The 27,597-nt window shown below is 40.9% G+C and overlaps 1 protein-coding gene across 3 annotated transcripts in view; it reads left to right on the top strand.

Moving 5' to 3' along the window:
- Positions 1-27,597, top strand: part of LOC132787074 (zinc finger protein 395) — a 156,800-nt gene that overhangs the window by 106,562 nt on the left and 22,641 nt on the right. The window contains exons 5-6 of one of the 3 annotated variants that reach the window (XM_060793962.1): positions 10,393-10,455; positions 20,211-20,282. The exons of 1 other annotated variant lie outside the window; for it this stretch is intronic. In XM_060793962.1, the coding sequence (XP_060649945.1) occupies positions 10,393-10,455; positions 20,211-20,282 (135 nt within the window). The remainder of the gene's footprint in view (positions 1-10,392; positions 10,456-20,210; positions 20,283-27,597) is intronic. One more of the 3 variants, XM_060793963.1, reaches the window with a different exon arrangement.

The raw sequence follows: 27,597 nt of genomic DNA, 5'->3' as shown, positions 1-27,597 counted from the left end.
CGTGCGCGACTTGCAATGCCGGAAAGCAATAACAACAACAGCAACGAAAGCAATGAAACGTCGTCAACTCTTCTGTATAACTTGTGACGCTGGCTGCCAATGACGACAGTTCTTGTTCTACTATATATACTATAAGTATCTTTCGGATACTCGTTTCACTTGCAAATTTGCACTGCTGAAATTTGAATCGCATTTGCATAGCAAGTGTCCGGTTAAACAGCGACAACAGACAACGAACATCGACATCGACATCGGCTTTGCCACAGTTTTCCTTTCCTTCCCTTTGTGAATATCCTTTTTGGCTGGCCAACAAACCGATTGTGTATTATGCGAAGGTTTCCCTCTGCCACTGACATAAATAATTCAATATTTTTTCGTTATTTGCTTTTTTGGTTTTAGAATTTTTGCGATGTTCTGCTGTGTGTATCCAGGCGAGAGTGCATTCAACCGATCTGATCCAAAGCGAACGGTTCATTCGGTTCATTCGCATTTAAATATATGGTTTCTCAGCGTTCATTCGCTTTTGGCAATTATTTGCATTTCGAAATAATACAAATAACTACGCAAAAGTGTTCGTATTTATTTACGTTCTTTGTATTATTAACCTTCTTGCCTTTACTTATAAAAATAACTACTTATTTCTGTTTTTTTTTTTTATGGGTTTTGTATTTTTATTCCATTTTCTATTGCCGCAGTTTTTATGCTGCATTCGCTTGTGCTTGGTTTATTTGTTTAGCTTTATGCATTGTTTATATTTCCGGTTTTTTTTTGTTGTTGCCACGAGCGTCATCAGCATATTTTGAGAATCGTTTAACATATAAGCATCTAATGGATTAGCAATCCAAGTTGATAACTTGCCATTGAAACCACTTAACTGAAACCGTTTACTGTTCATCCCAAATATGAGTCAGCTACAGCTTTAACTTTAACTTATTCACATATGTTATGTATGTATCAGATAAAGCGCCTCGTCTGCTATAGATCACGTCATCGGCTTAGACAATTCTATATGAAAGTTGCCTTTTTTTGTTGCCGGCTGGTCATTAATTATGTTCAACTGCAACTCGTTGTGATTTCACTTTGATTTCTATAATAATAAAAGGCCAAAAACGAAATAATTGTGGGGAAATTTGTGTATCTAACCTTGACGCCTTCGACAATCGGTCAACATCGAAATCAAATCGCAGCGCACTTCTTTTTTTTTGCCAAATCACCTTCTGGTTCTATGGCCTTGTATAATGTGCAACCAACAATAAAAAAAATCATTCACTTGAATTGTGTTGTGTTGGCACACTTAAGTTTCGGGCACAAAATTATCGGGCACTTAGCGCAAGAGTTGGAGTCCGTGTTGGGGAGTCCAACCTGTTCTCTTTGGCCATTTCCTGCTCTGCATGTGGGCGGAACTTGTGCTGACTTTTGGCTTATTAATTTTTCGTTCACATGATGAATGACTGCAGCAGTTATAAATATAACCAACAGCACACAACACAACACAGCAATCATCATAATGAAATAAGCTGAGCATAACAAATGCGTCGAAATATTTTGCGACAGGTTGCAGCCAGCAACAAAAATATTGTTCACAAAAAAAATTATATAAAAGCACAACGCGAAAACATCGAAAAAAAACTCAAGTCAGTCAATATGCATGGCCTTGAAGATTTCACCGCAACAGCAACAGCAACAGCAAAACAATAAAAAAATATACACACAAATTCACACAATGCGCCGCCGAGTTTGAAAGCAAATCACAAACAAACAAAAAAAAATGAAGAGAGAAAAAAAAATAATAACAATAATGAAACTAATTTGCCAAAAAAAAAGTAAAAAACAAAATAGAAAAATTAGAATGCAAAAAAAATAGAAATAAAAAAAATATTGACTGCTTACGAGTATTATTATATGATTATGGCAGTTGAAATGATTAGCTGGCAATTTGCATAATGCCAAAGTCACAACAAAGTGCACAAGATAAGCGCATTGATTGTTTGCTTTGTGTGATCATAATGTATTTAATTTGTCAATATGCCGTTTGAGAACATTTTAAGCTGCACTTTCGATTGCCCAAAAATTAACTGTTGTTAACAACTTATAAATGTTGATTAATTAATTACTATTTTTTGTTCATATGCAATGTGAACAAGTTGCTAGACTTTGGCTGGTCGCAGTGAGGCCAATTGATTAATAGTTGCCAAAAGGTTAATAGGATTACATGCGGGCTAACTTGAAGTGTTGTTGTCGAGGTTGTCCAGGTGTTGTTGCTGCTGTTGCTGTGACTGTTGCTGACGTTGCTGCTGCTGCTGCTGTTGCTGGCTGCACGCTAGATGTCGTGCCAAGTTGAATTTTTTATGACATTTCATTTGTTATTCAATCTTTTTGACAACTCAGCGGCCAGCGATTGTCCATACAATACACACAGCAAACTGTTGGCTGGTCTCTTGTGGCTGCTGTTGCTGCTGCAAGTGGACGTGCAACTGACAGCTTTTGCTGCTCATTAAATACAATATTATTATTATTATTATTATGCTGCTTATGCATATTAAATTGCAGCATAATATTGTTGCAATATCTGTTTTGTTGTGTGCGTAATGCGTTCTCGTTTACCATTTTGCTAACATCATTATCTATCTCAGCAACACAGCAAATTCTACCTTTTAGCTGTTGTTACACGAGTCTCTAGCTAGCATTTTGCATCATTATCGTTGTTTTTACCTAGTCACACACTCGCTCTCACTCTCTCTCTCCCTCTTACTCTTTAGCTATCTCTGTTTAATGTCCATTTGGCTTTTGTTAAAACTTTGCACTGCATTTTGCCAACGTTTCATAAACTGCACAAATACAACGGGAATTTCCATTGCTTCGTAATTGCTATTATAGACATTGTTATACCCCGTTGGCTAGTTGACTGACTGAGTGACTGACTGACTGTTGTTTTATAACAACAACAGCAACAACAACAATAAAAGTGGCAAGCTTCATCATCATTACACGGAACTTTTTAGCGTTTGCTTTGGCGTCAAGCTGTCTGAGCCGAACGTTGAGTGGCTTTCCACTCGCATGTATCATGTTCACATTCATTTTTGCGCACTTGCATTTCGAGCAACAGCAACTACAACTACTACAAACAATAGCCAACAACTCCAACTGACACCACATTGCATGTGTTGTGTTATGTTGTGTGTTTTATGTAGATGTATATTCACAGTTGAAATGCATGTCGATTCTATACCATGTGCCATAATTACGTTAACGATTTTCGTTACTCGCTTTAACAACTTTTTTTTTTGCAAACTGAACTCATAAATTCTATGCCTATCTCGCTCGCTCAGTTTCTCCATCTCTATTTGTATGAACATTATTATTTTATGATCCGAAACCAGCTGAAGAGTTTGCCCCTTCAAAATCTATCAGAGCTCAGCTAAGCACATTTCCTTTAATTAATGCAACTTTCATGTTGCAATGTGCTCATAAATCAGTTTAATAAGCACACAAAATAATTGCCAAGTGACAGTTATGTTATGTGTTTCCATATGTGTGTGTGTGGGAGTGTCCATATGCAGCGGCAATTTGCACGTCAAAAGTGAAAATTATAAAGTAAATCATAAATGCACTTTGTGTCTAGTAGTTGAGTATGAGATATAAAAATAAATGTGGTTCAAGATTGTAAAAAAATTCAATAAAAAAGCTACAGTATAGTATGCAAGTAATATACCAACCAAATACTAAAAGATATACCAAAATAATGTACTAACTAACTACTGAACGATAAACCAAAATAATATACTGAATAAAATACTAAAAGATACTTAAAGCTACATTTTATATTTCTATATACTATTACTTTCAAAATATACCATAAGTTGACATGCGATTATGAAATTCACTTTAATTTAATAGCTAACTATTATTCACATAGTTGGCAACGTTTTTAGTTCCCACTTCAACTTAAAGAGCATTTTAAATTCGTAGTGCAATCAATTCTCTTTGCGGTTTAACTTGTTTGCTTGACACTTGCCATGCGACTTGCATATAAACGCGACTTGATAATTGCGCTTTATGTTTGATTATTGACAGAGCTGGGAAAGTTGCAGGTGAAACGACACAAAGGGATTTTTTTATAGCCTACTATATAACTAGTTGAGTGGAGTCCATCTGCCGGCTCATTAGCACTATTTCAACAGGATATCAGACATAAGTTTTATGCCCTCAACTCTAACGAACCCAATTTCCGCCAAGTACTTGACCAGCTAACTGACGTAGTAGTAGACTAAACTGTCTGAGAGGGGGAAAAACACAGCCGGCTGGTAATTTCACAGAGAAAAGAGCTGAAGAGAAAAGTACGTTGAGTTGTGTTTTTTTTGGTCGGTCGCTGCACTCGGCTTATCGCATGGCCCAAAGGCTCGAGAGCGCGTCAATTTGAAACACGAGCTGGTCGAGCTAAATTGCTGGCAGAAATCGTAATCGTCGACTTGCAAATCAAAATTGCAATAAACGAAAAAAACATAGAAGAAGAAATGATAAAAGGGAATACGAAGCCAGTAAACTCTTGACCAACATTTGAAGCTGGCAGCTGGCAGGCAGCAAAATATTTTTGTGAAATTGTGTGATCCTATTAAATAGAAATGTTTAAGGTAAGTGAGAGAGTTGAGAGAGAGCTGCAATTACGAGTGTGTATAAGTGCGTTCTTATGCTCTGAACTTGTATTAAAAAGTTTTGCTCAAAGCTAAGCAAAGTGTCGCACAAACGGAAATGGATACCCAGAGCGAAAACGATCCTTTTGAAAAAAAAGAAATAAAAAGAACTATGTGTGTACTTAATGTGAATATGGGAGTGTGCCAAGAGTGTTTACCGTGTGTGTGTGTGTGTTTGCTGACGTTGCAAAAGGGCACTAAGCTAAAAGAACAGAAAATAAAAAGGACACAGGAGAAGCACTCTCTCTCTCTTTCTCTCAGTCGACAAACGGCGTTTATTTCTATACAGACAGCTCAACAAAGTCGCTCCGCAGGCAGCTCAAATCGAGAGCCAAAGCTAAAGCTAAATCCATTGGCAAAAGAGCCTAGTGCAACGCCAAAACGCCCACCAACAGTGCCTGGGCGTTACCCAGAAAGGACATTTTTGTCAAAGCAGCCGCCAGCCGGCAGGTGCTTAAATTAGAAAGGGAGCTGGAGCAATAAAAAAAGGAGCCCACAAGGAAGCAAAAGGAAAAACCCTTGCTGCTGATGCTGCTGCTGCTGCGTGGGCGTCATGGCGAGATGGAGATAAAAATATCAAGAGGGGCAACAACAAGAGCAAAAATAAATGATGGCATTGGTAGTGAAAATCAACTGAGCAGAGCGAACGCTGAAAATAGCCAAAGAGGACACTGTGGGCGACGAACAAACCAAATGGCCTGGAAACGTGGGGAAGTTCACTTCGATGGCAGTAGAAATCGCAGTCTGAAGTCGCTTTGGAGTAGCAACTTTAGACTGAAATCTATTTGAAATATAAATCTCAGAATGAAGTCTTATTTAAATACACAGAACACTCGATCTCATTTTAGGATTAAACTTTCTTTATGTATAAGAAATCTTTATCTGCAATCTTCTTGAAGTCTCATTTCAATAGCTTACTCCAGAATTTATTTAATGCAGAAAATTCAAATAAAAGTCGCCTTGAAGTAGAGACGATAGGTAAACAATTTAAGCCTAAATTTCATTTGTGTAATAGAAAACTCCGACTATGATTTCTTTAACAACCTATGACTAAAATTTGTAGAAGAAATCTCAGTCAAAAATTTCTTTAGAGTAGAATGCTCATTAGGTCATTTCGAAGTAACAACCTATAACTAGAATGTGTAGTAGAAATCTCAGTCTAAAACTTTGCGTGAATAAAAAAAAAATTAAAAACTTCAATCCAAGTCCTAAAACTACAGCTGTGTTGCCGCCTGTGCAACTGATATTGCACTCGTCAAACAATTGTAACGAGCCCTGACATTGATGTTGCTGTTGAGCGCGGATATCGCTGCTGGAATCAGCAGCAACAGCAACAGCAGCCGATGCAGCATATCTCATTTGTTATGTGTCATGATTATGCAATATTCGTGCCACAATTATCGCTAGCATTTGCATAAATGGACGACACACAGCGACGACAGCTGAATGAGTAGCAAATTTTCCAAGCAAAAACGAAACGCGGCCGACGCCGCCGCCGCCAATAAAAAAGAAAAATGTCGAAGAAAATGCAAGAAAAATAAACAAAACGGCAAATGGCAAACGAATGATGGTCAATGGAGGAGGAAGTTGAGAGCATTTGCCAAAGGCAAAACAAACAAAAGTGGACGAGACAAACGAATGAACCGAGCGAGAGAGTTACGAGCCAACAGGAAGCTGAGCTCCAGGGTGCCCCCCATCTTTGAGAGTCTTCTCGAGTCTCGAGGCAAATGGATGGGGATGGGAATTGGAATTGGCACTGGCCAAAAACGTTGCGCATGCGCCGCAGTCGCAGTGACAGACGACGCATAAAGGGACAGCGGCTGATACTGATTTAGAGTGGACAACTGGACAACTGGAAAGCAGCAGCAGCAGCAGGAAAGAAGTCCGAGATGGGGCAGACTGTGGACCATTGAGAACCGGTCGGTTTGACGTCTGCTAGCTGCTGGCTGTTGGCTGCTCGGCTGCTGCTGCTGCTGCCGGCTGCACTGACAGCTGTTGATTGATGAATCCTACAGTAATGCCCCCGAGTGGCATCGTCGTCGTCGTCGGCTGCTGCCTGGGGAGAGACTTGCTTGGGTACGCTGTCAACTGGCATCACACAAAACAAAAAAAAAACAAAAAAGAGAAGAAAAAATAAACCATGCAATGTGGCGAAAATGTTTGTGCTGTGATCGTTAAGTAAACTCATCTCTCGACTCTCTTCTTTGATGATGACGCAAGCCGTGCTTTGGAAGTCCAGTCTTCGCCTGCTGCTGCAGCAGGTTGGCGAGTTTATGGCTGCGCTTTGGCAATAAACACTTCTAATTGTAATTAATGAGGCGATTGTTTAGTTTTTATGTGTTGATTTTTCTGATTTACGGGCCGACGGCAACCCTTGCAGACACAATCCCCAACAACTCGCTTGCTCTCTGTGTTCCACTAAGCAAATGGAGCATTGAACTGAGCCGAGAAAGAAAAAAAAAACATGTGAGGCTCCACTTTCTATTCTAAGTTTTTGCCAGCAACATGTTGTTGTCATTTGCTGTTGCAGTTGCAGTTGCTTTGGCTGCTCTGTTGCTCTTGCTGCTTTTGCTGTTCCTGGCCTATTCCTTTTTGCCGTATTTTTTTAGTTTTTGCCTTTGCCCAGCTAAAGCAGATTGAAAGGTAAGACAAAGTTTTCGAGCCACAAAACGAAATGGCCAAGAAGTCGACTCGACTCGAGTTGAGTCCAAGTCCAAGTCTGATTTCGATTGCAGTGTCGAGTCCAGTGCCGTCCTTAGGCCACGTTCTCTGTATGTGTGTTGACTTGTTGCTGTGCATTGAACTTGATTGCCATTTCTGCAGTTGCTGTTGCCCTTACTTCATGTGCCCCATGTTGCAACAACAACAACAACAACAACAGCAACAACTACGACTTGACTCTGTGTCTCAGTTTGTGTCTACTCTGCTTTACTCTCTGGTCTCTGGTCTATGCTATCGTCGCAAATTTATCTTAAATGCTGCGTTTAGTTTTCTGTTTTTTTTTTTTGCCTTTTCCACTCGCTTTTCACCCCAGCAGCTTCTCTGCTTCGCTCCTTTGCTGTGTACTTTTGCCAATTGGCAAACACTTTTCGGGCTCTACAGAAATTAATGGCTCCAGGGCGCGCCTAATGATCCAGTTGAAGTCCCAAAACGTTGACTTCAGCTTCAACTTCAAATGAAAATGTGAGGCTCTGGCGGCGTTTTATTTGCTCTAACCATGCTATAGACCAAAAAACAAGAAAAAACTCAAACTCCCAACAACAGCGCAAATAATTGCAATGCTGACACGCCAGTGTTGCTGTTGTTGCTTTTAGTGTTGCTGTTGCTGTTGCCAGTGTTGCTGTTACTGTTGACATGGCGCTTTGCATGTTTAATGCTCATGTGTTGAGCTCATAAATTGAGCGTTACAAAAAAAGGTCAAGCGTTGAACATGCTTCCAAATTGTTAACAGAAGCTTAATAATTGTGTCTAGCATTTTGTATGAAGGCAGGCACAAAACGCGCTGCATACAAAACTGCAAACTAAAACGAGACAATTTGTCTATGCAATGCAGCAAAGCAGCAACCAATATTAATTAACAATTTTCTAAAAGTAATAGTTAGGCAAAGGCAAAGTTTTTTTTAACAAATTCAATCCGAAAACAATTCAACACAGAGTATTTTTCCTTTAAAGTCACTTTGCTTAGGGCTTTTGTCAAAAATCAGTCTTTGATTGTGATCAGCATATAAAATAAACAAACAATTGCTCTGTGTCGAGTGTTTGCTGCTGCCTTCTTGTTGTCTTGACTCTTTTTTGTCAACATTAACATACGTAAGTGTCAGTGTCAGTTGCATGTTGCTACCGTGAGCAGCAGCAGCAGCAACCACAACAACAACAGCAACAACGATCGCATGTGTCTTGTGAGTCGAAAGTCGAGCTACCGTTGAGGCCAATTCGAAAGCCAGGCTGAAAGCGATTGCAACGTTTTTTTGTTTTTGTTTTTTGGGGCCAAGAGTGCAATTGATTTATCGTGACAATGGGCGCGAGTCTCTCTCTCTCTCTCTCTCTCCCTCTTTCGCTCTTTCGCTCTTTCACTCTTTGTGTCTCTGCTATCGATGTGTAAATTTAAATTTCGTGTCTCATAAACTGGACAATGGGGCACAAGGAGCAAGCGAAGCAATCGCTTGTCAGTGGCCAATTGTAAATGGAACCAAAGTTGGAACATGAAAATAATTGATTGCCCATACGACCAGCGACTGTCAGCAACATGTTGCAACCACAGCAGAAGCAGCAACAGTTAAGCAGCAGCAGCAACAGCAGCAGCATAAAGTGAATGCCCTCAGTGACGTCACGAGTGTGCCGCGAATCAAGTTTCTCGCCTCGCTGCTGCAATTATCAGCCAAGTCCAGAGAGCAAGAGAGAGAGAGAGAGAGAGAGAGAGCGTCGGGAATGGCGAGCAAAATACAAAATCCAGAAGAAATCTGAATAGCAAAACAAAATGCATGATATCAAAACAAAGCGAAGCGGGCAACAGCATAAAGCAAATGAAGAAGAAAATAACATAAACATCGCCACAAACCAACAAAACAAAAAAAAAGAGAAATACAGCAAGCAAACCCGAGTGGAACGAACTCTGCTGCACTCTGAGCAACAGCAACAACAACAGCAGCAGCAACATCAGCAATTGCAGCAGCAGCAACAACTGTGGGAAAGGCAATGTGCCGGGTGTTGAAGTGGAACGTAAAGCGAATGGGCAGCAATGATGATGATAATAATGATGTTGCTCATCATCGTCATGATGTTGGTGATGTTGATGATAGTGTGTGGTGCAGCAGCAGCAGCAGAAGGAGGACGATGACTAAATGCAACAAGCAGCAGCGACTTTGGACTTGCAATTCGCGTTCGCTCTCTTTCACTCCAGTAAATCCAGTTGATGAGCAAGTCCATGGCAAGTGGCAGCAACAGCAGCAACAGCAACAACATCATTGCTGGCATTATCAACAACAACATCACTAAATGAGTATGTGTGTATGTGTGTGTGCGTGTGGAAGTGGCACAAAAAGCAGCTGGCAAGAGGCTTGGCCATCGCCGAGTGCTTCGGCACTCGCAAAAGTTGATGTTGCTGTTGCTGTTGCTGTTGTTGCTGCTGCCGCCTATTGTTGTTGCTGGCGCACAAACATGTTGCTCACTGGCTCCGCGACATGATTCTGAGGCGCAGATATAAAACCTAAAAAACAAAATAAAAATAAAGGAGAACACAACCACGATGAGGCGACCACGACAACATGGAGACAGCGACTTCGACTGAGAATGAGAATGAAGATGAGGATGAGGATGAGCTTGGCGAAAACAAAAACAATGTTGGGCTAGGTTCTGTTTTTGGATTTACCAGAACCAGAACAACGGCTACGGCAACCATTATTATCATCTGGTTTTGGGTTTTAGTTTTGGTTTTAGTCAGAGTCAAATCTCAGCTCAACAATTTGCGGTTGCAACCGCAGCAACAACGCAACTTTGCTTAATAAATAATGTATTCAAATTATATAAGATTTTTATATGTGGTGCAAAGAATACTTTACTTCTTTCTTTGATGCAATTTCTTAATTTTATATTTAATATAAATAATATTTCCTACAGTCTTTGTTCAAATTTATATTATCTCAATTACTTTACATAATCAACTTGACTTGAGCTAATGCCTTTTATCTTCTTTTCATTGCAGGTGAGTTGTAAACAGATGTTTCTTAGCATAAAGCCAAAGTTGCGAAAAGTCGCTGGTCGGTTGGTAAGTTGGCAGCTTAGTGAATGAGAGAAAAGCATGAAAAATCCCTTACAAGGGAGCTGCTTATTATTTGCTACGATTTGTTGTTGAGCATCGCAAACAGAAAGAATTAAACTTTGCTTTTAGCAAGACAGGAAACAGTGCCAAGCTGCGCTGTGAATTTGCCAGCTGTTGTTGCAGCCACGATCAAAGCAGCAGGCGGCCGACACAGTTGCAACAACAACAACAACAGCGTAGACGATGACAACAACATGACTGTGAGTGGTGAACAAGAACAAAGGCGACTTTTAGAAACCGCGTTACGCATTTTTAATTACCAACTTCGATTGCAGGCGGCCAACAAAGAGCAGCAACAAAAGAAACAGCAGCAGCAACAGCAAAAAACCTTGCGAGGCAATTAAAAAATTAAGCAAAAATTTTGCAATGACTTCAAGTGGAAAATGTTGCTGCTGCTTGTTGTTGTTTTTGTTGTTCCTGCCTCTGTCAATGGGTGTGGCATTGGACTGGGGCGGCAAAGTCTTTGGGGTTTTTTTTGTATTTTCATTATATTTTGAGTCAATGCAAAAGCGTTTTTGCAATGTCAACGATGCGACAACGATGCGGTGGCAATGCATTTCCTGCCAACAACAATAATAGCAACAATAATGAAAAAAAGTAACAACAAAACAAAAACAAAAGCCGAGCCGAGCCCCAACGAACTGCGCTGTAATTTATGCGCCTCTTGAACGCGCTTGCCAATTTCTTGTTCTGGCTTTTTGCTTCATTCCGAGAAGCAGTCAGCCACCCTCCTCCTCCTCCACACTCTTCTCTAGCCTCTTCCTCTATTCTCCTACGCCTTGGCTGCATCATCATCATCATCGTCATCATCATAATCCATGCATCCGCATGAACGTGCACCCCCGCCGAACATTGAAGATTTCTTTATTACTTGGGCACGTTCGTTGACGTTGCTGCTGCTGTTGCTTGTTTCGCTTTGGGGTCGAGGCCGGTCATTAATATCCACGCATGAAGTTCAGCGCAACGACCCCTTGTGCACACCCCGCTCCCCGTTTGGTTCCTCGCATCAACACACCCCTTGCAAAACTACGCCCACTGTTTTTGTTGGCAATTCGAATCAGCTGTATGCATAATATTTGCTGATTCAGTTGAGGATCCGCTTCGTCACTTCGTCACTCTGGCCACTTGTCCAGGTCAGTGCTGTGGTGCTGCTCTCCTTCTCTCTCTCTTTCTTCCTCCTCTCTCACTCTCTCTCTCTCTTTCGCTTTGTCATACGTGAACTGCTTTGGCAAGCAAAACTTTGTCAGAGGCTGCAAATGCTTCTGTCGCCGCACGACTTATCGATGATAATGATGTTGTTGGTTCTGTTGCCGTTGCTGTTGCTGCTGCTCTTGTTGCTGTTTGTGCTGCGACAACAATCACGAATGCAGCGTGATAATGATGTGGCCCAAATGCTGATAATGATGTTTGTTGTTGATCACAACACAACACAATACACAATGGGCTCAGTCCACAATACGTACACATGTTGCGAGGGCAGTTATTGAAGTTTTCCACCAATATCTCGCTTAACTGCGACGCCACTAAGCGAAAGTAGTTTAAGAATAGCAACAACATTTACTTTTTATGATTTTTCTACTATTTTCCTAGTGTTACTTTTATTGGTAACTATTATTGAATAAAAATATGCAACTAAGTGCATTTAAGTAGCTACTTTAAAGTGGCCATTAAGTGCACATAACTTAAAACGCAGCTGCTGCAAAGCGAGTTGTACGTTTTTATAGTTTTATCGAAAACTTAGCTGCCACCCTCGCTTAACTTAAGTGCCTTTGTGTCGAGGCAGCTTCAATGCTCCCGCTGGAGCACAAAGCTGCCATTCTCCATGTCCAGGTCAGGTGCCCGGTGCCGTAAAGAAGCTGCTGTTATTGCAATTGCTGTTGTTATTTTGGTTGTCTTGGGGCAGGCCGGCCGGCCGGCATTATATCTCATTACAGAGATCAGCATAAACAAGCGCTGAGCATGCTGCAGCAATAACAACGACGACTACGACGACAACAACGACAACGAAGCAAGCAAACGATCAAGCGATACACACAAAGAGCTAGAAAGAGCTAGAGAGAGACAGAGAGAGAGAGAGAGCGCGTGGCATGTTGCATACTCTCGAGGCAGTTGAACTCTGTTTGAAGGTGGACATGACGAACCCAGTCCCTAGCTCGAGTTAAAGTTCCAGCACTCTCGAGCCGTGTCCAAGCGAATAAAATTGAATTAGTTGTTGTTGTTGTTGTGGCAGGTCAGTGCCGTAGCTTTGTAGCTACGATGATGCGTCATCATAATCATGTTCGTTCCACACACACACACACTCACACATTCGCATCGTGGATCGACGATGGGTTGATTCCCAACTGAACGTGAAACTGATCGATGCGCCTCGTTCAGTTGTTCAGGCGTTTTAATGATGCGTCAGAATATTGTTTACGCATCATTTTACATGTCGGCAAATGAGGACAGCACAAGGCACAAGGGAGAAAGAGACAGACAGAGAGAGAGAGAGAGCCCCCAAGCAACACACATAGAAAATCCAGTTGTATCTGTTGGATGCATGTATCTTAAGGCCACTGGCCAAAGTTGCTTTACTATGAAATTATGAAATATTCTCTGGCCATTTCCTCTTAATCGTGATGTGTACATTAAAGCACGAATTTGCCAGAGGTTACGACTCTTTAGTCTCTCTCTCTCTCTAGACTTTGTATCAGTATGTATCTCTATAGCTTTTGAGTGTGTGCAAGTTGAAGACTTTTTTGTGCATTTGATTTGCGCTTGATTCATTCAATTTGTCTAGTCGAATTTGTGCTCTTACCATATATAAATCGAGTTTATGTTTCGACCATACTTATGTGCAAAAAGCCTTTTTAAGCATTTAGCATGCCAAATTGGACTTCAATTTTTTTGTTGCTTGTATCTTTTATGTTTTAATTTATGCAGTTCGTAATGAATTCATGTCGCATATTGCCCACACACTCACACACACATTCATGTTGCTTTCGTTTCTAGTCCTGGCTTCTCCTCGCCGGTTGTATCTGCTAAAATATTTACACATGCTCACAATTTATAGTATTGGCTGTCTGCCCTGTCCCCTCAAAAAAAAGAAAAAAAAAGAATAAAAACGAAAAACAAAATTCGCCATAGTGCAACACACAGAGAGATGCAGAAATAAATTTCAATAGAGTTTTTATGCAGAAATTGTCCAACCCATCGGCACATGACACACGCCATCTAAAAAGAAAAAAACACAAATAGCTGAATATAGTAGTTGGCAGGGTTGCCATGGCGCCTGGATAAACATGAAACCTTTTGCTATTGCACTTTGTTTTTAGCTTGTTTACATTTCTTTAGTTTCGGTTCAGTTGGCTGTTTTGCTTATTCGGCTTTTATGCTTAAGCTTATGGCCAGCTCTAGCTCTAGCTCCTTTCTATTCACTCTATGCTTGGCTTCGGGGGCGATTCGCTTCGCTGTGTGTGTGTGTGTGAGTTGTCGCAAAACTTTTATGTCCTGCCCCCGTTTGCAGCTGGCTGTTGCTCCGTATTGGGGGGCAAAGTCAAGTGCAGAGCGAAGAGGTGGAAAGGTGGAAAGGCATCTGCTGCTGTTTGGGGGCGACATGCAACGGCCTTTGGTTAGGTGTATTGCTGCTATTCCTTCTGCTGCACACACCGGCTTTGAGTTCAACGACACACAGGATAAGCAACAACAATGGCAGCAGCAGCAGCAGCAGCTAGCAAGCAAGGCCTACCACAACAACAAGCGAACGAACCGGCATAAACATTGCCAGCAACAACAAAATGTAAACGTTGCAAAAAGGCGGCGAGCAAAGGCAAAAACGAAGCTCAAATCGAAAACAAAGCCATGGCTAACAACAAGAGCAACAACAGGCAACAGCAACAGCAGGCGACCAGCAGCAGGAGCAATGCAGCCAACGAAGAACGAAGGTGCGAGCAGGTGGAGCAACAGCACAACTCTAGTTGCAAGTGGAGGCAGGAGGCAGGAGACAGAGGGCAACATCTGCTAGGGGCTTACTTGTGGCAGGCAGCACGTACAACGTACAGCGTACAACGCCGCCTGCACTTCAGGTTCAAGTCAGTGCAACACAATCGACAAAACCCAAAGCTGAAACCTGCCTGCCTGCTACCTTCTGCTTGCTCCTGCATATTCTTTCCCCTTCGTTCGTTCGTTTCGTTTCGTCTCAATTTTTGTTTGATTTGGGATTAACACACAGTGCATCAAGATGAAGCCCAGCACGCACGCTCGAGCACGAGTCGTGTTTGCAACGCATCTCCGCCTCCTCCACAACAACAAAAAAAAGAGTGGAAGAAAAGGAAGAAAAAGTATCGCCATGCACGCTGCAGGCGAATTGTTGTTGCTGCTGCTGTCCTGGCATATGTTCGAGTTTTCGCATAGATTCATTTCATTTCAGTTAGATGTCGAGTGTGCTCGCTAATTGCGAGTCCTTTTTGCTGACACAACTATTTATATTAGATTTGGCATGCGGTCCTTTGACGAAACTCTCTACAAACTCTACAAATATTTTTGTTATTAAAAATGTTGCTGGCACCTAGCGACGAAATGCTTTGTGTGCAAATGCAATTTCAGGTCAGCAATTGTCAAGGAATTGTAGTAGAGAGAAAATCTAGGTATAAATAAATAATATATATTGACTCGGTCATTAGCTCGCTGTTGAAGACGTGGCATTTGCCATGTGCTTTGCATTTGCCTAACAAAACCATTACAAAAGGTTACGGAGGGAGCTTGCAACGGAGGGAGGGAGGTAGGGAGGAAGGAGGAGGCAACAGTAGAGTAGGCAGTTGGCAAGCAACAGCATAAACCGGAAATCCTTTCGAACTCGCATATGGCACGCAAAAAGCAAAGGCAAAGTTGGGTGGCTCTAGTTGGTTGCCCGTTGTTGTTGTTGTTGTTGTTTCTGGTTGCTGGTTGTTGCTGTTGTCGGTGGTGCCATGGAAAATTGCCGCTTTTAATATTAGCTTTTATTTGCAATTGTTGTTGTTGGTGGCTTTGTAATAATGCCGTGCGCATGTAATAGGAGCCAGGTGCCAGTGCGCTGAGACGCCTCCATGATATTTATATTCCCCCCCCTTTTGCTGCAATCATTTTTTTGCCCCTCTCTTATTTTTCTGCTTTTTGTTGCCTTTCCGCCCACTTTGGCGCTGTGGTTGTCATCTGCCACAATTTTGTAGGCTGTTATTAACCGACATCGCTCGATACGGCTTTTCAAATTTTAATGGCATGACATAAAGCAATGTACAGTCGATTTTCTGTTTTTTACATTTGTAAAAGCGAGTGCAAGTATTGTATTTCCCTGCAGGTCGATTGTGTGCACACTCATATTGTATATTTAATAATATAGTTGAAGGCGGCCCCTAAAAAGCAAACAAACAATATGTTGAAAGTATTTCCGCTAATGCATTTTTATTTCATTGTGCAATGCAATAACTTTTGTGAGTCAACTCTTTTTGAGTAATCAAAAACATCCTTTTTAATCACACACTGAACTTGCTTATCTGATATTGAACTCACTCTCTTTAGAATTATTGCCCTTCTGAATATATTTCACAACGATAATCTACACTTAGATATCAATCATATCGAAAGAGTGTCATAAAAACCTCAACAGACTTATTGGCAGCAAAGTTAAAGTTGGTAAACACAAAAAGAAATAACAATTCTATACTGTATTTACTTTATACAGATAGAATCGCTTAAGTATATTTTATGATGCAAATTGTATGGGGGCTACTTCGTATCTTATCACAGCGATATGGGCATAAAATAGATGTTTTTATTTTATAAAGCAAAGCGACGACGAGCACTTGACAAAACAATTTCACATACGCTACGCTTAGTGTATGCAAGTGTGTGTATCTGTGAGTGTGTGTGTGTGTGAAGAGTGTAAGTGAGTTCATTGTCATCAAGGTCGACGTGATTGTAACTGCGTCTGTGCGTTGCCAGCAAAGTGTTAAAAATATACAAAAAATACAAAAAAAAGAAACGTGAACAAATAAACTTGATTATAGATTGATATTTGGAAGTGCAGCGCTGTTGGCCTTGGGCCTAGGCCATGTGTGTGCTGACTGATAAGACAGCACAGCCACGAGTTCTATTTTTTGTTAGTTTCGATCGTGGGATCAGACAAAGTCAGACAGTCTATATATATATAGAGTACATAGAGTATATACAGTACTATATTTTATTGCTCATGAGTTTGTGTGTCAGCAAATTACACGCAATTTGCGAGTGCATTGAACTCAGTCTCTCTGTGAGAGAGCTGCTGCAGATTGCATTATAGAGTTAACATGCTAATTACATTTAGTTTAATTAAATTATAAACGCCAGAGGAAAAACAACTGAAAACGAGTTGTTATCGTTGATATCATTTTGTTTTGCCATTGTTGTTGCTGTTGTTGTCGCTAAAGTCAACGCACTAACAGCCAAGGAAATGAAATTGAAGAGCGGCTGCGAGTGCGCTACAAATTGAATTGAAACAGCAACAAGAGGCAGTCAGAATAACAATCAAACAAACAACAACAACAAAAATGTGCTGCGATCAATGTTCAGCAGTCTCCTCTCTTTCTTCTCTCTCTCTCTCTCTCTCTGTCTCTACTCCAAAAACTGATCTATGAGCAATCGCTGTACAAAGTTTCATTACAATTGTAAAATAAAACTGCAATTAAATTAAGTTTCGAGTTCTCGAGCTTAAAGTCCAAGTATCTTATTTACAACTCGCAGCGTTAGTCACGTTTTGTTTTTTATTTCGTAAATCAAATCGAATAAATGTTGTATGACAATTAGCAAGGCAAATGGAATTGAAATCAGTGGCAAAAGGAAGAATTTTCCTGTCGTTGAGGTCGAGTTCAGTTGAGAGCGAACCTCAAACCGTTAGCCCAGAATTGACCTTCAATGTCTAGACGGATTTGACAATTTTACATACCTAAATACATACATCAAACAATACACACACACTGACACACACATACACAGACACCGACACAGACAGACATAAATATCGTGAACAACTGCGAGTTTATTCAACTCTCGCTGTTGTAAAGCTGTGAACTGCAGAAGGCGGCACAGAACTCTCTGTGAGTGGGCAACTCAAACCCTTGGCCAATCGCCAGGACATTGGCACAGTCAACGCACCGATTGGCAAAATGGCGCACACACAAAAAAGAGACGGCAACAGTATTAGAAAGAGAGAGAGAGAGAGAGACGAAGCGTGAAAGCAGTAAATGAAATTTACAGGCTTAAAGTTTTGTGTTTCATTTTATGTTTAGGCAGCAATTAGTGTTGGCCAAGATAAGCGAATGGCACAAAGTTCCTTATAACCCCAAGGTGCTAAAAACGCAGTTACAGTGGGACAAAAGTGGCTTAAAATTCAGTTCGAAATAAATTAAGGTGCTTCTTAGAAGCATGAATCAATTCAAAGTCGAAAATTCAATTCAATTAGGCAACGCTTTTCATTTGAGAATCCTTGACAATCGACAGACTTTCTCTCTCTCTCTTCTAATGTTTGTCTATCTACCTATTTGCTTTTTTTTATGATTAACCATTTAACTTTTTGCTCGCTCGCTCTCTCGATGCGTGCCAACGACACAATAAAATGCCAAAAGGCAGCCGAAAAAACGAGAAAACGAAAAAGTCCAAAGCAGCAGCAAAGTATCCTTGAAACGGGGCAATCGCACGCATTGCCAAAAAGGCAGACACGACGCCACAACGCCAACGCGTAGCTCGTAGCTCGCCTGCCTCAAAGCCATAAAATCCCCACGACGATGACAACAACAACAGCGAGAATAATAAACGCAGAGCAAAAGTAAAAAACAAACAAAACGCAAAAAAAAAGCGAACAGAAACAAAAACAAAAGTTGAGGCAACTTAAAGCAGCAACATTGGAATGGGCAGCAAAGAGAAGTGCGTGAGCCTCTCGAGCAATGACTTCTTATGCTGAGATGCTGCTGTCGTTGTCGTTGCTCTCCTGGCCCAAAATGAGTATCTGTTTCAGGCCGAGAGCTAAACTGAACCGAACTGAACCAAAAGAAGAAGAAGAAGAAGAAGAAGCAAGAGCAGTGTCAATGGCATTCAAGCTGTGCGCAAAGCCGACAGCCCAAAAGGTTATTGGACCAACATCATCATCATTGCGCGTCGTGCCATATTTTTAGCCTACTTTGCGGCGCGGGATGCAAGGCTGCTCAATGGGTTTGCGACTTTTAAGCTGTGTGTATGTGTGTGTGTTTGTGCGTCGACTGTGCGCAAGTATATTTAGAGGTCAATTATCTCAGCACACGCCTCATCCATCCATCACAGTCTGACGGCATCACGCTGCTTCGCCCACAAGTATGCAATGCTTTTTTTTTGGTCGGTTGGTCGGTGTATGCGTGGGCGTAATGATGACTAATTTCACGAGCTGCAATCGATGTCAGTTTTGCGGCGCACAAACATTCTTTAATAGCAACAACAACAACAACAACTACAAAGCGAAGAAGAGAGAGCATCACTTTAATCAGTTGCCGAACGAAGACGCGCAGCCTTTGCAGTCATTCAACTTTTGATTAATTGCACGTACATGACAAATTGCCGGCTGCTGTTGTTGCTCTTGCTCTTGCTGCTGTTGTTGCTCTTGCTGTTGCTGCTGCACACGCTCGCACCTCCCCGCATAATTGTCCGGCTCTTTGTTGTTGCTGTTTTCATTTTTAATTTGTTCCAAGCGACGTTTTTGCTAATTAACCAAATTTATTGTCGACTCATGACTTTGACTTTGCAATCCTCTCTTTCTCTCCATCTCTCGGACTGCGTTTTATTCGCTCTCTTAGTCATGGATTAATATCATTAAAAACAGTCAAGTCAATTAAAGGTTTTTCCAAGAATTGTAAAACTACCGAAAAAAGGCAGCCTCGACATGCAAGCTGCAATGTCGAATAGACCCGTTTAGCGTCGGCCTTCCAGGGTGTATTTTTTCTGTAATTTTTGTTTTGTAATTGCTTACAATTAACGTGGCAATTAGACGTGAATGCAAAACAAGTCTTTGCGAAGAAATCATGTCAATGCCTGGCATTTGTTGTAAATGAGCTGCGACATGAAATGCCAAAAAGGAACCTATGCGAAAAGAAGTCGCGCACTCTGCTAGACTGCCAAGCACTTCGTAGTAATTACAGACTGCAGCCCAAAACACACAGAGCACAAAACAAATAGAATGTCGTGTAATCTTTTAGTTGAATCAGCGAGCATATGTGACCCGGTTACAGGGTATTAAAAGCGAATGAAAACAGAGCAGCAAGCGAGCGATACGAATCGTTGAATGTGCTGTGTGCTGTGTGTGTAATGCATATTTATAGGCGCAATTCGCAATTGGTTTGTGCACGTCAGCTTGTCGGCAAACTATTTGACCCCGACATGGTAAACTTGGAAATGGGCACACGAGGCTATCTCCCAGACTAGCGACGATGACATGCAAACACAAACACAAACACAGACCGCAAGTGCAGGGCTCAATTCGATTTGAATTCGGGTTTTGTGCCAGGCGCGAATAATGTCAAAGCGAACTCCCAACTCTCAATTGCCAATGCCAGTGTTCAATATATATCTCTCAGCTAATCGAATTCGATCGATCGATTGTCGTTCGCTTACAAATTTAATGTAAAGTTAAATGTTGCACACACTTAATTTTCGAAACTTTTTTTTCTCTGTCTGTGTCTTTACAGGTGAGTGCTTGCCACACCGCATTGCCACACTGCTCCACAACCACATCCCGACTTTGCCAAATGCCCAATGCTGTAAGTAAACTTATTGAAGACAACTTGCAGCAAACTCCTCAAACGCAAAGCGTTGCCTTGTCTGGAGCAGCAATTGAGTTGAAATCAAAATTGCAAATAACATTTTAAAGCCAGGCAACATTTAACGCCAAAGGCAGCACCAGCTGAAAGTCGAAAACCTTTTGCTTCAAGTGGGCGTGCCACAATCAACGCCCGCCCCCTAATAGCAGCAACACAGCAACAGCAACTTGCCATAACAAAGTTAGCCATAAAAATCCGTTGCTCGACTAACAAAAAATCACCCATTGAGCAAAAAGGCAATTTGATTTCGATGTTTTTTCCTCTTTTATTTTGTTTTGTGCTATTTTTTTGTTTTCTATTTGGGGCTTTTTGGTAGTTTTGCTCAGGTTGCTCATACGCCACGTCTGCCAGGGTCCAGGCTTTTAGAGTATGCCTGCCTGGTGATTACGAAGTTATTCAAATGAAATGTTTGCGCTGTCCATTACATCATCGGCTCTCTCGACTACTGCATTTTTCTTTGTTTTTCTTCTATCTTGTATTTGTGTTGATTGCGCACAGTAAAAAAAAATGCGGAAATTTCGTTTGCCGAAAACTGGAAAATTTATGAAAATTATTGTGGCAACGAGTCGGTTTTTTTTTGTTTGCCTTCTTTTTCCATCCACTTTCGCTTGTCGATGGCAACGATAGCTGGAATTTGCTTCAAGCAGCTGCTCCACATCCCAGTGTCTATTATTATTTTATTTTTTCTTTTTGTGCTATGATATCCTGCAGCCAAAGTTATTTGCATTTTGTCTGATTTGAAGTTTTTCAAATAACAATTGTCATTTCATCAATGCAAATGTTGTGCGCCAGCGTCACCAACTCAAATTGAATGCCATTTTAATTCGACTTCTTACCAAGTTGTCACAATTGAAAAGTGATTTCAAAGTACAGTAGATAAAAGCTTTTAGCGTAATGAAGCTTTCAATTGTGAATTCACCTTGTGAAATAATTAATCCTATTTTGGCAGCTTTAATCAGCTTTATAATTTGCTTGATTAAACGTCTTCTATGCCACTTTAAGATCCTATTAAATGTGCAGCTATAAATAATGGTTTAGCGAAACAAATAACTTCAGTTTTGGACGCCCCATAGTTACGAAATTATCGTCCCGTATCGTATTACGATTTATGATTTGGTAAGCAGCTGGAAAAACCGCAAAAGCAAAAAAAAAGGGAATTAATTAGGAAATGCTGTGTATTAAATTACAAAAGAAAGCAATAACAAGAGAGAAAAGCAAACCAGCGGGTAGCAAATTAAACAATGGAAGGCAGCTGGACTTAAGACCCCAAAGAAAAGTCCTGGCCAAGTAAATGTAAAGGATTATTAAAATGATTTAAGCTCTTACTTTGGGGTCGATGCATTCATTCATTCAGCAACAGTAGGTCTTTGGAATTGCCCTGATTCAAGAAAATCGCCAAAAATTTAGAGCATTGTTCTCTCTCTCACTCTCTTTCTGTTTCACTTGAACTCTTTTTGCGGGCCAAAGTTGTCAGTTACCCGCCCATTTAGCTGCTTGCCTTATTGTCTCGAGTCAATAATTGAGATGAGGTCTGAGGGTGGCAGCGACCAAAACAAAAAAAAAAACAAAGAAGCAAAATTCTAATTAAAAATCTTCCGGTATTTGGCATTTTATCTAAACAAGAAGATGCCGCACAGTCACTGAGTAGGACTCCAGATGGAAATGGAGATGGAGATGAAGCTGAAGCCAAGCGAAAGCAAAGTAACGACATGGGAAGGAAAAAAACAAATAATGAAAAACCAGGACCAGGAAAATGGGCGACACTTTCGCTAGAGAAGCAGCAGAGTCTTGATGTTGCCGCTTCTTCTGCTATTGCTGTGTGGCTGGCTGCTTGCATAAAAATAATGAAAAAGCTGCAAATTGGGTCAGCAAGAGTAGAAATTAAAAAGCCAAGGAGGAAAGCAAAGGAGACAACTTTAAGCATGGCCCTGTTATCATTTGCAATTAAACGCGTCGACACTTGGCCGGCAAAAAGTTTTTGTAAAAGAGCCGCCCCGAAAAAAAAAACAACAACGAAAATGTGGAACGCCAAAGAGCTGGGAAAACACAGAGCTAAAATGTGTAGAGTGAAAAGTTTAACAGGGCAGCAAGGGCAAAAAAAAACCTAATTCTATAGCAAATTGGTTGGTTTAGAAGCAGCTGTTTGAAGCTATCTAGATAGCAAAACTGTTGTAACTAAGTGAGTGAGTGAGTGTGCTACGATGCTTGGGGTCTGGCGGCTTATCGCATCAGAATTTCAAGTGCCGTGGAATTTAAGAAATTGAATATTTAAATCCCAGCGTAAATCCAAAGAAGCGCCAAATTGCAAAAAGGGTTCGGAGCCTGGAGCCACATGAAATATGCAAGCAGAGTAAACAACAAGCAGGCAAAAATAAGAAAAAACAGCAGAAATAGAAAAGCGAAATGAAAATTATCTATATATATAATGCGAACCGAAGCGAAGCTGTTGCGAAATTTGTTTTTCCAAAAATGAAATTGCTTTCAAATTTTTGCCACAATTTTTTCTCTCTCTCTCTTCTTTACTTCACTTGCGGTGTCTCTTGTTTTCTTCTTTTTTTATTTCTGTTACGTGCGTGTGGATTGGAATTGAATTTCAAATTGTATTGGTATTGCTTTCAGAGTTGAATTGCGATTGCGAGTGTGAAATTGTTGAAGTCATAACGATATGGTTTATGGTTTACTGTTTTCTTTTGCCTCTTCATATATGGATTCACTTTTTATGCAACTTGCAAGTTTCCAATTGACTTTCTAAGACTATTTGCATGCAGTTGAAATATTTACAATTCGAAAAAGTAAAGTTTGCCTAGAACTAAAGCAGAAGTCATAGAAAAGTTCACTAACTAATCGAACACTGTTATCGATGGACAGTGTTGATCTGATTAATTTGTCCTCGAATAACTTTGTATATAACTTGGCTAATACATTTCAATATGAGCCGAACAGCAGTGTTTGAAAGTTTGAAGCTCGGCCCTTTTTTTAAGCACTTTGAAAATGTCTAATTTGCTGGCCATAAGCGGCTTATAGTCGCTCCTTTGACGGCACATCAAATAGCATTTCAAATACAGCATCGACAGTGCAGTTTTAAAGCCGTAGAGTGGTTTTGCCACTGTGTCTGTGTGTGTGTGTGTGTGTGTATTGGCAGGTAGGTTCTTAGGTGCGCAATAAACCGCTTTCAACTCCACTCCGCCCTTCTCTCTTCCCTTACCTCTAGGTAATCCCCCGCCAGCATCGAGCCCTTACCAATATTTGCTGTCCAATAACGATTCCGTATGAAATGACAGAACGTAACTCGAGCGAATGTTGGCAACATTTTGTCGCACGCTCCTCTCGAAAAATGCTGCCCCAAACTTGATGCATGTTGAATGCCACGCCATGCCATTCCATTCCCCATAAAGCTCTGGGCCCACAAGTTGATTATTTTTTGACCATTTTTCTACATTTTTTTTTTTAGTTTATTTTTCGTGTACGCTGAGTTTTGGGAATTATTATGTGGCCATTTTTGGTACGTTACGTTACTTTGCGTTACGTTGTGTCGTCGTGTCAAGAAGACACGTGTCCCCAGTCCCCAAAGTCTGGGTACGCCTCGTACATCAACGTTTCTTGTCTGGCAGTTTATGCGTTTGCCTTTAGAGAGCCAAATTGAAATGTGTCCCAAGGGCTGAGTTCCAACCTCACTCCCTCCCTGGCCGTCTATGCGCTACTTTAATAGTCGAACCCCACTCAAGATGTCCTTCAAATTTGTAAAGAGTTTAAAGCATTTAAGGTTTAGGTCCCTTCCTGTATGCTATGCACAAGAGAAGAAATGTAATTTAAATTCAAAATCATTTTGCTTGTAGTCGTATTATCAATGCCCCAAAAAGTATGCTACAATAATGGCTTATCGAAAGAGTGGGAAACGTATTTTGTCAGCTGGGCTTAAATCATAAGACTCTTAGACTATGCTCTGTGTGTGTGTAAGTGTGTGTGAGTGTGTGGCACATTATGTACTTGCCACACCACTTACAGACTTACTGCACACATGCACACACATAATCGTATGCATGTGTGGGGCCCTCTCTCTATATATATAGTTGACTTGACGCTTGACCTGGTTTACTTTTGATTGTACAATGTGCGAAAAGAGGAAGCGCTCCCTACGCTGCGCTGCACTGCGCTCCCTCTCTGTCTCTCTCTCGCTCTCTCTATCTCTCTCTCTCTCTCGCTGATAAGTAAACATAACTTTCCAATGTACAGTTACTGCAATATGTATGCGCTAGGCCTTGATGCATTCACTCGCTGCTGCTGTTGCTGCTGCTGCCAGTGTTTTTGGTACAGCCTCGCCACAGTTTGTGGCAAGGTCGTCCCAGGCGCCAGAGCCTTGTGCTATATCAGCAATGTGCAACAAACGACGACACAAAAAAGAGAAGCGAACAAAATAAAATACAAAAATTGGCAAGCAGCATGCATACACTACGAGTATTTCGTCAATTGGTTAGCCAAAGTGACCTAGTTACTTTGCTGCCCCGGCTTCTTTTTTGCCTTTTTACTTTGCATTGCATTGCATTCTGGGTCAACATGCGGGTCAGGCACGAGCAACACAATAGCAACGACAACAACAACGACAAAAACGACAACAACAGCCCCTATAAAAGTAGCCCCCAGTCAGAGCTTAATTGAAATAGATGAGCTGCCATCAAGCTGTCCTCTCTCGTACACACACACAGAAATAATAATATAGCAGATAGCATTTACTTTCTGGGGGGCTGAACAGTTCTCTATAGTTCTGTCACTTAACTATAGCTGCCAAAGAAGTGTCTTCTCTCCTTCTTCTCCTTAGCCAAGGTCACAACTGTCACAATTTCATATTTGATTCTAAGCCAATTACTTTGCTAGCTGCCCAGTTGGGTCTTTAAAGCATCATCAAAACCGCAACCCAACTTTGGGCACATTGATTAACCCACGAGCACAGTGGGCATAACAACAGGACGACCCATTCAAGCTCCATTTGGCAATTACCGCAGCAATAAAAGTCAATGGCAAATGCAAAGCTACTTGGCATACATATATATTCTATATATATACTTCAGCTATACTATGATTTTATTATCGCTGCCGCCCCCGCAAAAATTTACGTGTGTCAAATAATAATTTGAGCTTGCTTATCTTGCGTTGCGGGTGGGCACACCAAAAAACCCTTTTTTAGTTGCCAAAAAGTGTTGACAAAATTTACATTTCACAATTTACGCAAATTTTTATGTCATAATTGGATTTCCAGGCATTGTGTTTTTGTTGCAAGACTCTTCGTTGTCGTTGGAGATGTGACAATGGCGTTGATAATCAGGCCTGTTTTTTTGGCCTGACTCTGACTCTGTTGTGGAGCTTGGTCCATTAACTTGCGGTGAAAAGAGGGTTGCTTTAGTACGTTGGCCAAAAGGATGCCAACGTCGTCGTTGTCGTTTGCTTGCCACGTTTGCCTGCTTGTAATTCGAGCCTTTTCACTGATAAGCCATTTTATGTGAATGAGGCAAGTGAACGAGTGTGTGTGGCAAGAAGAAGATGATGATGGGGGGTGGAGATGTTGTGGTAAATTGAGTCCTACCGGATATTGTTGTCGCTTGGCACAGTCAACGACTCGTCTGTGCTGGACAGCACACAAGAGAAAAGACACACACACACAGAAAGAAGACGGAGTGACATCGACTTTGACTGCTATAATTTGCAGTTGATCAGCAACTCCTCAGTTTTCATATGCTGTCAAGGAAATCAAGCCAATTAAGAGCTGAAATTGAAATGAAATAATACTCCTTCCTTCTTTCGCTTACTTATCAAATAATTAATCCAACGACAATGAAAATCTCTCATCGACTCTGACAGCTTAAGTTTCCTTCCCAGTGCATTTGTGAAAATAATAATGTTATTTAAATGTAATTTATTGAGTGTGCCATTTTATTGTCATGTCGCTTGTCTTGTGACTTGTCAAATTTGCGAAAATTTATATTACAGAAAATTGAAAGCATGACGCAGCTTTGGTTTATTACGTACAGAGTTTCCTTTGAGTTGCAATTTATGTGTCGGCGCACGTTGCAAAAGTGTTGCCTACTTTTAGGCAGCGTCAACAAATTCGTTATGCTTCCTCTTCTCGTTCATACACTCAGTCGCTTTCTCGCTCTGGCGGCCATAAACAATTGTGCATGCAATTTGAAGCTTTGAGCTGGCACACAATTTTCATTTCAAATGTGTTTTCGGTAACAACTTGCAGCACTCACGAACTTTTCACATAAATTTTGTATATATGAATGCGAAACTTGCCCCGCGTGTATGTGTGTGCGTGTGTGTGTGTGTGGTGTATGTTGTGCGGGCAACCCTTAAGCTGAATTTCCAGCAAATTTTTGTCATGTCAACTCAGTCAGTTTTGTGCTTTTGTCTGTCCAGTGCGCTCTTGTTGTATTCATACACATGTGAATATGTGAATATGTTTGCAAATCGACGCCATTTTCATTGTCTTGCTTTCGCATACCCAAGCGCACACACATGCACACACACACACGTACAGCTGTTACTGTTAAAATCAACAACATGAATGAACACTGTGACGAACACCACGAGGTTCTACTCGTCTAAGCCTACTCTGTCTAGCTAACTTGCCGGCTCAGTTCAGGGCTGGGGTGGGTCTTTGGCTTCGACTGGGTAGTAAGTCATCATAAATTAAAGTGTAGACAGAGTGTAATACTAGGGGAGAGGGACAGTACTCATCTCGCATTATCTCAAACGCTCGCACATTCAGTGCCCAATTAGAATTAAAAGTTTAACACATTATTGTTTTCTTCTCCATGATATACAGTAATTTAATAAACATACTTCATTTTGTTTATAAAAATTATCTCTAGTTAACAATAGTGCTTGATTTATTGAGCCTTTATTTATCGTTACGTTAGTTTGTTTTACTTAAACGGTTGTCTTCATGACTTAATAATACGAAAGATAGAGAACCAACACGGAACACACGGAATTGAGAACCTCACAATCACAACCCCAATCAACTATAATATAGACACGGCTATGCCGTACTTACGCACTTTCCATCGATGTTAGCAGGCCTGATAACTGATGAATCCGTCGTAGCATATATGCTTGTTGATGTTAGCTGTTAAAGATGATAAAGGGTTATGGTTATCAGGCTTTCAAATCCCTATGAACCCCATGTTGGCTGTACAAAAAGTCGAAAAAATGAGTTAGTCGATTTTTGACAAGTACTAATACAAATTCAATTTAATTA

Source organism: Drosophila nasuta, chromosome 2R (genome assembly GCF_023558535.2).
Source record: "Drosophila nasuta strain 15112-1781.00 chromosome 2R, ASM2355853v1, whole genome shotgun sequence".
Lineage (NCBI taxonomy): Eukaryota > Metazoa > Arthropoda > Insecta > Diptera > Drosophilidae > Drosophila > Drosophila nasuta.
Note: the sequence above shows the minus strand (reverse complement) of the source record. Positions and strands in the feature narration are given on the sequence as shown.